Raw genomic sequence first — 14,259 nt, 5'->3', positions numbered from 1 at the left:
AGAGAGAGAGAGAGAGAGAGAGGCGACTGCTGCCCTCCTACCCATGCCCCGACCGGCAAGTGGGGAGAGACCCACAGCCCAGGTCCTCGTCCCTGATGGGGCGTCAACCCCACAACCTTCTGTGCTTAGGCCACACCCAAACCACTGAGCCGCACCAGCCAGGGCCAACCTCTTACCATTTTCTTTTTTTAAAATATATTTTATTGATTTTTTACAGAGAGGAAGGGAGAGGGATAGAGAGCTAGAAACATCGATCAGCTGCCTCCTGCACACCCCCCACTGGGGATGTGCCCGAAACCAAGGTACATGCCCCTGACCGGAATCGAACCCGGGACCCTTCAGTCCGCAGGCCGAGGCTCTATCCACTGAGCCACAATGGTCAGGGCTCTTACCATTTTCTATCAAAGCTATTTCCCCCCTTTACAATGAATTACTTCCTTGAGTGGAGAGGATGCTAATTCATCTTCGCATCTGACACACAACACCACCCAAGAAGAGATGTTTAAACTGACCGCTGAGAAGCAAGGAACTGTGGTATCCAAGGGGTTCAACATACAACAGCCGCCTGTAACGGAGCCACTTCCCGCCGCCTGGGAGCGTGAAGAAGGCACCTCCTGGTGCACAATCACGGGGGAAACTGCCTGTAAACTCATCATATTTGGGTTCCGGATGCTTCGCCCGGCACGTGAGGCAGGGGGGCCGTTCGGAGTGAACATGCGGCCGAGCTCCGCGGGTGAGAAGGAACAAGGCGCCTTTCATCCGACGCTGCCCGCTCCAGGCACGAGGGCGGCGACCGGACGGACGCACGTGGGTGTCGCCGAGTCCCCCTGAGATACTCCGTGTGCAGCCTGCCCGCGGCTGCAGCACGACAGACAGACACGTGGGACCACATGGACGGAGAGTGTGAGCCTGCAGGTCCTGACTGCGAGGTCCTGGGGGGAGGGAGCCGAGGAATCAAGTTCTTGGTCTAAAATGTCAGCACGTGCCCGGCCGGCGTGGCTCAGGGGTTAAGCATCGACCTATGAACCAGGAGGTCAGGGTTCGATTCCCGGTCAGGGCACAGGCCCGGGTTGCGGGCTCCGTCCCCAGTGTGGGGCATGTAGGAAGGAGGCAGCCGATCCGTGATTCTCTCCCATCACTGATGTTTCTATCTCTCTCTCCCTCTCCCTTCCTCTCTGAAGTCAGTAAAGATACATAAAAATAAATAAGCAAAGAGAATGTCAACATGGAATTTAAGTTACTTTGGAGAGGATCACGGAGAGATGCAGGAGGCGAACCGGCCTTGGGTGGACGTGAACGTCTGGAGAGGGAGTCGTGTGGAGGAAAATTACACATTTGTGTGGAACCGAGTACGGAGGGTGGCAAGAGGCGCTGAGAAAATGAAGGAACGTGAAAAACAGCACAAATCACGGAAAACTAAAGCCTGTTCCTGTGTTGGGAGGGCGCCCTTTATGTCCTGTGGTTTCTGACACAATCACACAAGGAGCCTGCTAATGAGACACTCTACAGAAAATTAACTAATTGCTCCTTGAAGCTCATCCAAGAAACCCAATGCCCGTCTGCAGCAGCGTGAGCAGGGCCACGGGGTGGCCGCCCAGAGAAAGCGTTTGCAACACAAGCAGCGCTGCCCAGGGGCACCGTTCGGGACTAAACAGCTACCACCTGACATAACTCAACCGGCAGAGTCGCGTGCATTCTCCCAGTGTCGGCTTCCTCTGTGCTGAACGGAGGTAACAGTGTCGACGGCCAGGACCCACAGAGTGAGGTTTCAGGACGCGGGCAGCAGACGCCGGCTCACCTAGAACCCCTGACGGCACCCCCCGGTGACCGGACCAGGCATCCAAACTACAGGAACACGCTTCCCAGTGACAAAGGAATAGAAACGTTCAATCCGCTATTTTTTTAAAATATATTTTTATTGATTTTTTTTTAATTGATTTCAGAGAGGAAGGGAGAGGGAGAGAGATAGAAACATCAATGATGAGAGAGAATCATGGATCGGCCGCCTCCTGCACGCCCCCCACTGGGGATGGAGCCCACAACCAGGGCCTGTGCCCTTGACCGGAATTGAACCCTGGGACCCTTCAGTCGGCAGGCTGACGCTCTATACCAGGGGTGGGCAAACTTTTTGACTCAAGGGCCACAATGGGTTCTTAAACTGGACCGGAGGGCCGGAACAAAAGCATGGATGGAGTGTTTGTGTGAACTAATATAAATTCAAAGTAAACATCATTACATAAAAGGGTACAGTCTTTTTTTTTTTTTAGTTTTATTCATTTCAAACGGGCCGGATCCGGCCCGCGGGCCGTAGTTTGCCCACGGCTGCTCTATACACTGAGCCAAACCAGCCAGGGCCAAATCTACTTTTTTTAAGTGTTTGTTTTTTTTCTTTCCTTGGTTTCCTCCAAGGACCACTGACGAACTCAAATGCTGCAAAATCACAGAGAAAAGAGGAAGGGTAGGAAGTCGCTGGCTCGCCGCATTTCCTGCCGACGGTGGAGGCTGGGGAGGGCACACGGGTCACGGCTCACAGAGGTGTCCCTGGTCAGCAGCCAATCACCTGAAGCTCAGCAATTTCGTTTCTTATGCCTGCAACTTTCCCTCCATGAAGTTTGGCCAAGAACAGTATCAGGATCCCGTCCTCACCTTTCTGTTTTTTATTTTTTTAAATACATTTTTGTTGATTTCAGAGAGGAAGGGAGAGAGAGAGAGAGACGGAAACATCAATGATGAGAGAGGATCCTTGATCGGCTGCTTCCTGCACGCCAACCCGGGCAAGTGCCCTGATTGGGAATCCAACCGTGACCTCCTGGTTCATGGGTTAATGCTCAACCACTGAGCCACACCAGCCACTGAATGACTTGAGACTTTCCATTCAATTCCATTTCAAAATCAAGGTGTGCGTGCCTGAGCAGGCTGCTGACATCACGCTAAGAAATTCTAAAAGGTAAAGGGCAAAGTGTGGGCTTGGGGGGGGGGGGTTGAAGATGGAGAGACAGGCGGGGGGGGGGGGGGGCAGGGAGGCGGGAAGAGGCAGGGCTGAGTGATGGAGGAAGACACAGACAGGTAAACCCGACGTGTCACTTTAAGGGCAGCGGCTCTGGGGATGTGACCTTGACTCCCAAGGACAGGCAACCAGCAAACAAGGACACGCACATCCAGTCAACCCTGCAGAGGAGCGCGTTCTCGGCTGCTCCCAGCCCACGCCTCTCCCCGAAGCAGCTGGTGACACCCGGCCGCCTCCGGGGGCCAGTGAGCTGCCACAGAAGGAACGTCTGAAAAACCGCCGTATACGTTACAGAAAGACGTGTGCAAAGACTTCAGAGCCACTTGCTCTCCTCTAGGACATGCTAGAGCAGCATGCGCAGGACGCAGCACAGGTGCGGGGACTGTCAGTCCCACGAGGTCCCTTCTCTTCTATGCCGTCCGACGAGCCCTGGGCCTGAGTCGGGAGCAACCAACACAGGGTTTAATTCCTAAGTCCTGAGGCTGTGGTGTGTGGACGTCTGTTGTTTATGGAAGAAAGGAACCGACACAGCCAGGGCCACACGGAAGCTTTGTGTCAAGCGTCGTTTGTACAGAGCTGTGAACGTGGTCACAATGATGGGGGGAGACATGGGGCGCGAATATCTCCCTCTGGATATTTTTTCCATTGAATTTTAGAGAGAGTGGGAGGGAAGGATGGAGGGAGGGAGGGAGACAGAGAGAGAGAGAGAGAGAGAGAAGCATTGATGTGAGAGAGACACATCCATCGGTTGCCTTCTGCACGTGCCCTGGTCAGGGCAGGATGGACCTGTAACCTAGGACGTGCCCTTGACCAGAACTGAACCAAACCTGGGGCCCTTTGGGGCTCGTCCAACGCCCTAACCACCGAGCACACGGGCCAGGGCAGGGCGTGAGCGTCCGACAGAGGGGCAGAGTGGGGAGACGGAAAGGGCCTCCCCCACGACGATGACGCCGGGCCTCTCTCCGGCCCTGGGAGGGAGACGCTGTGGGGGAGACATTAGCAGCCAAACGGCAGGAGCACAGGGGGCCCCATAGACACGACTCCCGGGAGCACGGGCGAGGTCTGCAGGCTCCGGGCCCGATGGTGGGCACGGGGCGGGGACTGAGCGCCCACACACTCGTACGGACCACCGGGCGCAGGGGCGAGGGCAGGAGCAGAGGTGGGAGGCAGGGGACGGGCACAAGGAAGGGCTCCGGGACCGTCTGCCTGGTGACTGACCACGGGCTGGTATTGGGGGCGCAGTTATAGAAACAACGGGAAACAGACCACGAGAGGGAGGACGTGAAGCTACTTCCCCGGCGACGACGGAGAAGAGGAGGCACCGTGAACAGAAACAGGTGACCTGGCACCGCCTGGCGCAAAGCCCTCCAGGCTGCGGGGTGCGAGTCACAGCTGGCTGACCCGAGGGGCCCCGGCGCCCTGGGGAAGCTCCCGGTGCTGCCAACAGGAGGGGGGGGTGCAGAACCACCAGCAGTCGCAGGACCCAGCCAGGCACGCTCCCCACACCCTGCCTCTGGGGCCCACGCGTGTTGAACAGGGAGACGGACAGGCCCGACCAGCGCCCCTCAGCACAGACCGTGAAAGGTGAACTCCTGTGCGCAAGGAAAACTGAACGGGAACGCTGCTCCACGCCCGTCTTCCTGAAGCTTTTCAATGTGACTGTGAACGTGGCACGGAACTCGAATCCCACGCCATCTCTCCCCATCACACCGGGCCCTGCCCCACCCACTCCCCACTCCCCACCCCACAGCCGAGGCCGGGTGGGGACCTTTCTCCCGCGAGGGCCACGTGGGCCTTCGTCACATCATTCGGGGCCATCAGAACGTCACCTTAAAAATGAGCCCGCTGCGCCCACCCCCACCCGGTCAAACATTGACCTAACTCACCCCGGACCCGGGGCAGGGCCAGGCCAGTGATTCGGGGCCTCCTGTGGCCCTCGGGCCGGACGCTCCCCACCCTGAGCGAAAGCCTGGAACTCTTCTAGCTCCGCCTCCTGGCCTGTAAGATGGAGTTTACCTGCTTCCCCACCCGCCCCGTGGGTGGTGCTGTGGGGTCAGATGAGAGCAGGAGGAAAAGTGCTGTCGGTTACAAAGCAGGTTAACCAACGTGAGAGGCCATGATTCTGAGTAAGTCCAGGGTGCAACCTGTACTGTCCCCATTACTCTCCCCAAGAACATGGTCTTCCTTCTGGGCCTGCACAGGACCTTTACATTTTACATAAGTTTGGCACGATGACCGCCATAAGTTAATGCACGCGGGGAAAGGTACATAACACGCTTCCTTCTTATTTGACACAACTTTTAAATCACTGTGTTTGTGACTTTCCACTTCGTACCGAAAAACTGGTTTCTGGAGGATTTTCTTGAGGCGTCCCCTTGATATTTTTGATGGGTGCTTTATTTTTCCTTTTCTTTAATAATCACCGATGCGTCAGTTTTCACAACAAAATGGAAATCATTCAATAACAAAGCTCTCTGACAAGAAAAGTTAGACTAAAGCATTGCCACCGCTGCCCGAGGCCTCAGATGCCTACAGAACCCAGAGGCAGCCGGGAGGGACTTGACTGCCTTCGCTTCCTCCTGAGCCGGTGTTCTGCCTCAGGAGGAAGGAACCTTTTTCAAAAAAAAAAAAAAAAAAAAAAAAAAATATATATATATATATATATATATATATTTTCTTGACTTCAGAGAGGAAGGGAGAGGGAGAGAGAGATAGAAACATCAATGATGAGAGGGAATCATGGATCGGCTGCCTCCTGCACGCCCCCTACTGGGGATCAAACCCACAACCCGGGCAAGTGTCCTAACGGGGCATCAAACCGTGACCTCCTGGTTCATAGGCTGATTTCTATTTTTTTATGATTATTGACTAGAGGCCCGGTGCATGAATTCATGCTCCAGTGGGGTCCCTCGGCCAGGCCTGCAAGATCAGGCCAAAACCAGCTCTCCGACATCCCCCAAGGGGTCCCAGATTTCGAGAGGGCGCAGGCCAGGCCCAGGGACCCCACCGGTGCCCGATAAGGGCCAGGGGGCACCTCGGGAGGGCTCCAGGGCATGTCCGGCCCATCTCACCCAGTCCCCATGGGCCAGACCCAGCAGCAAGCTAACCTACTGATCAGAGCATCTGCCCCCTGGTGGTCAGTGCGCATCATAGCGGCTAGTGGGACCGTCGAAGGAATGGTCGGACACTTTGCGTCTTAGGCTTTTATTATATAGGATTTCAGAGAGGAAGGGAGTGGGAGAGAAAGAAACATCAATGAAGAGAGAGAATGATTGATCGGCTGCCTCCTGCACACCCCCACACGAGGCATCCAGCTGCAGGCTGGGGCGTGTGCCCTGCTGGGAATCGAACCGTGACCTTCATAGGCCGATGCTCAACCACTGAGCCACACCGGCCTGGCTGACTTCCATTTTTTCAGTAAAGCTATACCTAGAGCTCACGAGTCTATCAGTGACAAAGATTTCAAAACACTGTCTGAAAACAAACCGAGCTGGGCTCTACCTCACCCTGGAAAGCCCACGTGGGCGGTCCCGTAACCTGTGAGGTCACAGTAGAGGCAGCAACTTCCTGACTAAACAAAGATGAATCATCCAGCTGCCTAACCAGACACAGTGAATGTCTCAGGGCAACAGTTCAACGGGACCGCACCTCCCGGTAAAAACAAAGGCGAGCACCTCGTTCTGTGTCTTCACTGAGCCCAGAGGGCGGCCTCAGCCCCGGGAGCGGCGTCTGCGAAACATTCCACCAGCCCTGACGCAGGCAGCGCTCACTCCGCTAAGCTCAGTGCTAACTCTGGACAAGAGACACTGCGTCCTCAAAACTGTCCGAACTGCTGTACAAGTTAAACCCCAAAGAGCAGCCCTGGGGGCCACTAAAATCCCCTGTGCCTAAAGGCAGACACGTAAAAATACCCGCAAACAAGAATTTACATAACAGACACGCCGGCAAGTGATGAAATCAGAGAAGGCAGGAGATGCCGCCTACCGTTAGCGCCTGTTAATCGCTCTGGAAATCTGTGCTCGGCTCACAGCTCTGAGGCTGAAACAGCAAATAAGACCGAGTTCCCGGCACAAACCGTGCCCAGCTCCACCAACTGCTTCCGCCCTGCGTCCTGCTGCACCCGGGTCGCCAGAGTGAGCGATGCGCCACATCAGAGGGACTGGAGCCCGGCTCCTGCCCCAGGCCCCGCGGGTGGGACAGTCTTAGATCATCTCCACGGTGGGCGCCGAGCGGCACGCGGTCTCTGAATGCCGGGCCGGCATCCCCATGACCGTCCCTCCACCCAACACGGAACTTTAAAATACAAAAATGGGGGGGGGGCGGTTAGAGAGCAGCCAAGGGACTGGTCCGCACGCGGGTCAGCATAACCAAGGCACAGACAGGGCGGTGGGTGGGAACGGCTGGGGGGGGGGGGGCAATTGGGGGAAGGAGACACATGTACAACTTTGGACAAGAAGCTATAAATAAATAAATAAATAAATAAAATACAGTGTTTCCATTGCTAAGTCCCAGAAACACCACCAAGAACAGCTTTCCCTCCAGAAAGCAAGGTTTAAGCATCAAAAGGCATCCGGCGGCCCTGGCCGGTTCGGCTCAGTGGACAGAGCATCAGCCTGTGGACTGAAGGGTCCCAGGTGCGATTCTGGTTCCGGGAACTTGCCTGCATTTCGGGCTCCCCGCCCTGGTCCCTGGTCGGCGCGTGGGTGCAGGAGGCGACCAACACATGGGATGTGTCTGCCTCCCCCGCCTTCCGCTCCCTCTAAAATCAATGGAAAAACACCCGGGGGCGAGGCTGAACAACAAAAAGGCATCCGTCCAGCGGACACCATTACGTCACTAGTCCGAAGGCCGACGCGGGGCTGGGGAGGCGAGAATGACGTCACTGTCCGGCCAAGTCCCGCCGGTCCCGAGTCCGTCCGAGCCCCGCCGGCCTCGGCCTCTGCGCGCGGACCGGGGTCTCGCCTGCTCAGCCCGAAGCGCACAGGCCCGGCCCAGAGCGAGGCGCCGGGCGGGCGGAGACGGGGGGCGGGCTGCGGAGGGAGCGGGAACCCCGGCCAGGCTCGGGGCGCCGGGAATGAGGGGCGAAGCTGGCCCGGCCCGGCCCGGCCCGCCTGGGTCCATCTGCACTTCCCGGGTTCCCAGCCCAGGTCGCTCCCAAGTGCCCCTCCCGGGAGCGGAGGGGAGCGGAGGGGAGCGGAGGGGAGGTGGGGGCCTCGGGCTCCTCTCCCCAGACGCGCCACCCCCGGAACCTACACCAGCGGGGGTGGGGGCGTCCCCCGAGTTCTCCCCCGAGGTCTCCCCCGGATCCGCTCCCGCGCGGGCAGCGCCCACCCGCGGACACTCACGAGGACGCGCTGGGCACGAAGAAGTCCACGGCGAAGCCGAAGTAGCTGCCCTCGGGGCCCGCGTACTCGGCGGGGCTGTCGGCGTCCAGGTTGAAGGCGCCGCAGACGGGCAGCAGCAGCGCGGCCAGGAGCAGCCCGGCGGCGGGGCGCGCGGGGCGCGGGGGGCGCGGCGGGGAGGCCATCGCGGGGGCGCACGGGCCGCGGCCGCCCTCCCCGAGTCGCAGGGAGCGGGCCGGAGCGGGGCCGGAGCGGGGCCGGAGCGGTGGCGGGCGCGGGCGGCGGCGGGGCCTCTCCTCTCCCGGGACCGGGCCGCCTGGTGCGGGGCGGGGGGAGGGGCGGGGGGAGGGCGGGGCCGCGGGAGGAAGTGGGGGCGGGGCCGCCTCCCGCCCGGAGCCGATCCACTTCCTGGGCGCCCTGGCCGCCGTCCGTCTGTCCGTCCCGAGGCCCAGACCTCGGAGGCCCGGGCTGCGCTCCTGGGGTCGGACCCGCCCGCGCCCACCCCCACCCGGCGCCGGGGGCTCCCCCTCCCCGCGGCTTCTGCTCTGAACCCCGCACTTGTCCGCCCCGCGTTTCTGCGCCCTGCGCCCCGCGGCCCCGGGAGCCTCCTACTGAGTGGTCCTCCTCCCCTCACCCCCCCTACACTCACACACACTCCCCACACACATACACATGCACACACACATACACATGCACACACATACTCCCCATACACACACCTGCACGCACATACATGCACACGCATACACACTCACATGCACACACATACACACTCACATGCACACACACATGCACACACATACACACTCACATGCACGCGCACGCGCACACTCACTGGACTTAACTATAAGCTCGCAGATGCCGGCAGAGCTTAGGCCGGGTTACAGCCTCACTTGGAGCCAGACCATCCCGTGCTCAGTCTGCTCTGCCCTGACCTTTGTGACCTTGGAAAAGGGCTCAATCCCCAGGAAAAGGCCCAGAGAGGGCTGGCGAGGCGGAGCCCGCACAACCCTGTCAGATGGGTCCCGCCGTTCACAGCCTAACCTCTGTGCCAGCTGAAGCCGGAGTCTGTCACGCTGGTGGAGTCTGGGGTTTGGGTAGAAATGGGGGTTAGCACAGAAAGGAGAGTGTGTGCCCTGCGCCTACTGAACAGGCCCTGGGCTGGCTTGCTGTCAGTGTGTTGGGTGCCAGGGACTGAGATGGACAGACAGACTTCCTGCCATCAGGAACCTTTGACTTTTTCTTTTCTTTTCTTTTTAAAGTGATTCCTACCCTCCCTGCTGGCCCCGCCCTCTGACCCAGCCTCCTCAGGGGCAGGATTGGGAAGGGGGGAGGGAAGGCGGAGAGAGAGGACTCTTTTCTTCATATTCCCAAGTTCCAGCACCTTGACAAGCAGAATGCAAACAATCAATAAAATGGTGAATGAATGAACATAAAAGGAAGCGTACACTTGCCCAGGGAAGTAATTTTTTAAAATGAGGCTAGCCCAGCAGGCTGGTGTGGCTCAGTGGTTGAGCACTGGCCTATGAACCAGGGGGGTCACAGTCCAATTCCCCGTCAGGGCACATGCCCGGGTTGCGGGCCACTTCAGGAGGCAGCCGATAGATGACTCTCTCATCATGGATGTTTGTCTCTCTCTTCGCCTCTCCCTTCCTCTCTCTGAAACCAATAAAAATATTTTTAAATAAAATAACAAAATAAAATGAGGATAGTATAAGGGACCTCTGGGACAACATGAAGCATAACATATCCGCATTGTAGGGGTACCACAAGGAGGAGAAAGAGAGCAAGGAATTGAACCTGTTTGAAAAAATAATGACTGAAAACCTCCCCTCGCTGGTGTGGGAGACAGACACGCTAGTCCAGGAAGCATCCCACCAGGAGCCACGCCCGAATGTTGCTTTTGTATCTTCTGAGCTCAACATGGAGCTCAGCGATGGAATTAATTCCTCCGTCTGGAGACCTAGTAATAGCTAACATTTTCATCAGCTTCCTGATGGTGCGTTGGGTGCTCACTGGGGACTTTGTGTGCATATGAAGTCATGTATGAGTCCTAAACCCTGCCAGGTAGATTCCACGAGTCGTCACAATGTAAAGGTGAGAAGACTCATTTCTTCGAGATTGAATCATGTTTTCGAGGTCACAGAGGTCGTGGCAGAGGCAGACTGGGCGCGTGATGGTCTGGCTCCAAGCTCACGCTCACTGGCGGGAAGCTGCCTTTTACAACGTAAAATACACAACATACAGTATAGGAATAAACAAAGGCAAAGGGATGGAATGTATTCAAAGCGACCGGAAAATTAACAATTACCTTTACCTTCCTTCCTTCCTCTGAACTTTTTACAGCTTAATGTTTACCAATAAAACACTTAAATCAAACTTTACTATTGGTTGTATTCATCTAGTAAGGTCTACTAACTTGGAAAGGTTTGTCTAAGAAGAAATTGTGAAAGAGTAACTGAACTATGATTTGAGTAAAAACTAAAAATGGTCTTAATCTACTAAAGTTTCACCATGAAGAAAATAGTTATAGCCTGGCTGGCGTGGCTCAGTGGTTGAGTGTCAACATATGAACCAGGAGGTCACGGTTTGATTCCCGGTCAGGGCACATGTCCGGGTTGTGGGCTCGATCCCCAATGTGGGGACATGCAGGAGGCAGCCTATCAATGGTCCTCTCTCACCATTGATGTTTCTCTCTCTCTCTCTCTCTCTCTCTCTCTCTCTCTCTCTCTCTCTCTCTCTGTCTCAGTTGTTGGTATTAATAAAGGAAGTATGAATTAAGTTATTGTGAGCAATATTCTTTTAGATGAATTAGTGCCTTCACCAATTTTGTCCCCTTTAAATGATTCATTGAGGGGGTTTTCTAAACTCTCCAGTCTTACTTCCTCTAAACACTTGGAGACTAATTAAAGATTTCCTCCTTTTGTCATTATGGAAAAAGGACAGGGAATTTTCATAAAATGTTACATATTTGGATTTAATAGGAAATGATTACATTCACTAGGGCAGTGGTCAGCAAACTCATTAGTCAACAGAGCCAAATATCAACAGGACAAGGATTGAAATTTCTTTTGAGAGCCACAGTTTTTAAACTTAAACTATCTAGGTAGGTACATTGTTATTAACTTCATTAGGGTCCTCCTAAGCTGGCCTTTGCTAAAAACGTCCTCAATCTGATGGAGGTACGTTCGCTGAGGTCGACCCCTTCCAACTCTCCCATCCACACTCGTCTTGTGTACTTGTTTCAGATAGACGAGTGTGGGTGGGAGAGCTGGAAGGGGTCGACCTCAGCAAATGTACCTCAAAACAGTGTACCTCCCCCGCGCTGCGTATCCCGTGGCCCGCCTGCGCCGCGTCTCCCATCACCCGACCGACACTCCCACTTCTTCTAAGGCCACTTTTTCAAAACAGACTCGCCCAGGCCGAAAACCGACTTCTGCGCATGGGCCGCGAAGTTTCAATCGCACTGTCCGTGCGTGCCCGCACGTGGTATTTTGTGGAAGAGCCACACTCAAGGGGCCAAAGAGCCGCATGTGGCTCTCGAGCCACGGTTTGCCGACCACTGCACTAGGGGCGTAGATACAAAGCTCTTAATCACATAACTGCATTAGGTTTAGCTCCTAGACACATAAAAGAATTAAATAAAGGTTTGGTGCATAGTAGCATTTTTGTGAAGCATAGAGTTCTTTCTACAGTTAGTTCTTTTTCTTTTGAGTTTTGAAAAAATAACTACTATTGTAGAGGTGGTTACATTGACTAATGCTCTTAGGCATAAGAGAGGTTCTTTACAAAACTGAGTTAACATTTTAATCCTGTTTCCGGTTAATTATTCTACTTTAGTTTCTAATATCTTCATCATTCACAAAATTTTACAACTGTGACTGTAATAAAAAGTTCCTAACGAAGAATAAATCTTTCCATAAACCTAAACAATAAATATATGGAAGAAAACTTCAAGGGCAGTGTAACAACTGTGTCTGGTATAAAACCAAGAGGGAATGACACTCCTTAAAAATAATTCAAGCCCGGCTGGCGTGGTTCAGTGGTTGAGCGTCGACCTATGAACAAGGAGGTCACAGTTAGATTCCCGGTCAGGGCACATGCCCGGGTTGGGGGCTTGATCCCCAGTGTGGGGCGTACAGGAGGCAGCCTATCCATGATTCTCTCTCATCATTGATGTTTCTCTCTCTCTCCCTCTCCCTTCCTCTCAGAAATCAATAAAAATATATTTTTAAAAAAATTTCAAGCTCAGGTCGGAGAGGGGAGCTGTTGAATGGAACTGTCCACATGATGGAACCATTCCGCACCTGTGTTGCCCCAAACACTCCCATTGGGCAGATGGGATGACTGAGCCCGTGAAATGTGGTCAGTGTAACTGAGAAATTACACTTTAAATTTTATTAAATAATTTTTTATTGATTTCATAGAGGAAGAGAGAGGGGAGAGAGAGAGAGAGAGAGAAACATCAATGATGAGAGAGAATCACTGATCAGCTGCCTCCTGCACGCCCCCAACTGGGGATGGAGCCCACAGCCCTGGCTTGTGCTCTTCACTGGAGTTGAACCTGGGACCCTTCCGTCTGCAGGCCGACGCTCTATCCACTGAGCCAAACCAGCTAGGGCTACATTAAATTTTATTTAACTTTCATAGCCACATGTGGCTAGTGCCTCCCAAACTGAACAGCATGGTTATCAATGGTACATACAAGCTGGAAGAATTGGATGTGATGGGCTCTGGTCTCTCCCAGCTTTATACTGCCCTCGGTGTGAAAATGAGCAGATCCATGTTATTTCGTCTCCAGGTTCTGCTCCATTGTGCACCGAATCTTCCCGTTCCCGTGGCTGGGATCCAGCCTTCATTAGCTTAGTCACCTGGCCCTGCGGCAGGCCCAGTGCAGTGGAGAAAACAGGATCCGCTCCGCACACAGTCCTCTAACCTCCTCCCCTCCCCCTCACTGCCCCCACAGCCCTTCCCTTCCTTCCTCCCACCTTTCTCCAGGCGAAGGGTGGGGGTGGGGCGGTGGGCCTCAGGGAATCTCCAGACCCCTGGAAGCCCGGAAGGCCTCCTATGCCATCTGTAGATACCTGCTTGTCTTCTCTTTATTTAGCAGCTCGAGTCTCACAGCCGTGGCAGGAGGAGGGAGATTGTTGGGAATGGAAAGTGGGATTTTCACCACAAGCGGTTTCACTCTCACTCTGGCCAAGCCCTGCAGGCTGACCCCACCAAGATCCCGGGACAGATTCTCGCTGTGGAGGGTTTTCTGTTCTCACCACCTCCCGAGGGCAAAGGCTAGGCCGAGCTTGATTTCCATCACAGCTGAGAGCAGCGTCTGATAATGTCTGATAACAGCTTTCCCTTCGGTTCCTTCCCGCTTTCACTCCCTGGTGTTCAAATGTTCTTGGCAGTGGGACCCCGCCCCCCCCCCCTCCCCTTCAGTGGACATGTGAGCAGAATTCCCAGACAGGAGGCAGGTCCAAGAGCAGGGCCAGGTGTTCAGGGTCTCCATCCAGCACGGCCAAAGACTAGGCTGGCTTGATTGATGATTGATTTGTATTGATTTCAGAGAGGGAGGGAGAGGGAGAAACATCTGTGATGAGAGAGAATCACGGATCGGCTGCCTCCTGCACACCCCCGACTGGGGATTGAGCCCGCAACTCCAGCCTGTGCCCTGACTGGGAATTGAACCCGGGACCCTTAGGTATGCAGGACGATGCTCAACCACTGAGCCACGCCGGCCAGGGCCAGAGGCCTTATTTTAAAATGGCAAAACGGTAGGCCAGGGTGAACCCGGGGACTGCAGCCATCTGAGGAGTCAGGTGTCGATGATAAAATCATACCATCGCTGCAGGCCGCAGGGCTCAAATCTCAGATCCGCCTGGAGTGACAAAGCCCGCTCGCTGGTGACAGGAG

At 55.1% G+C, this 14,259-nt stretch overlaps 1 protein-coding gene across 3 annotated transcripts in view; it reads right to left on the bottom strand.

The window, feature by feature from the left end:
- ITGAV (integrin subunit alpha V) overlaps positions 1-8,660 on the bottom strand; it is a 57,048-nt gene extending 48,388 nt beyond the window's left edge. The window contains exon 1 of one of the 3 annotated variants that reach the window (XM_036318571.1): positions 8,353-8,660. In XM_036318571.1, coding sequence (XP_036174464.1) covers positions 8,353-8,534 — 182 coding nt within the window. In that variant the 5' untranslated portion in view covers positions 8,535-8,660. The remainder of the gene's footprint in view (positions 1-8,352) is intronic. The other 2 variants (XM_036318570.1, XM_036318572.1) reach the window with 2 other exon arrangements.
- Positions 8,661-14,259: the final 5,599 nt, after the last annotated feature.

This window comes from Myotis myotis, unplaced genomic scaffold (genome assembly GCF_014108235.1).
Source record: "Myotis myotis isolate mMyoMyo1 unplaced genomic scaffold, mMyoMyo1.p scaffold_m19_p_8, whole genome shotgun sequence".
Taxonomy (NCBI): Eukaryota; Metazoa; Chordata; class Mammalia; order Chiroptera; family Vespertilionidae; genus Myotis; species Myotis myotis.
Note: the sequence above shows the minus strand (reverse complement) of the source record. Positions and strands in the feature narration are given on the sequence as shown.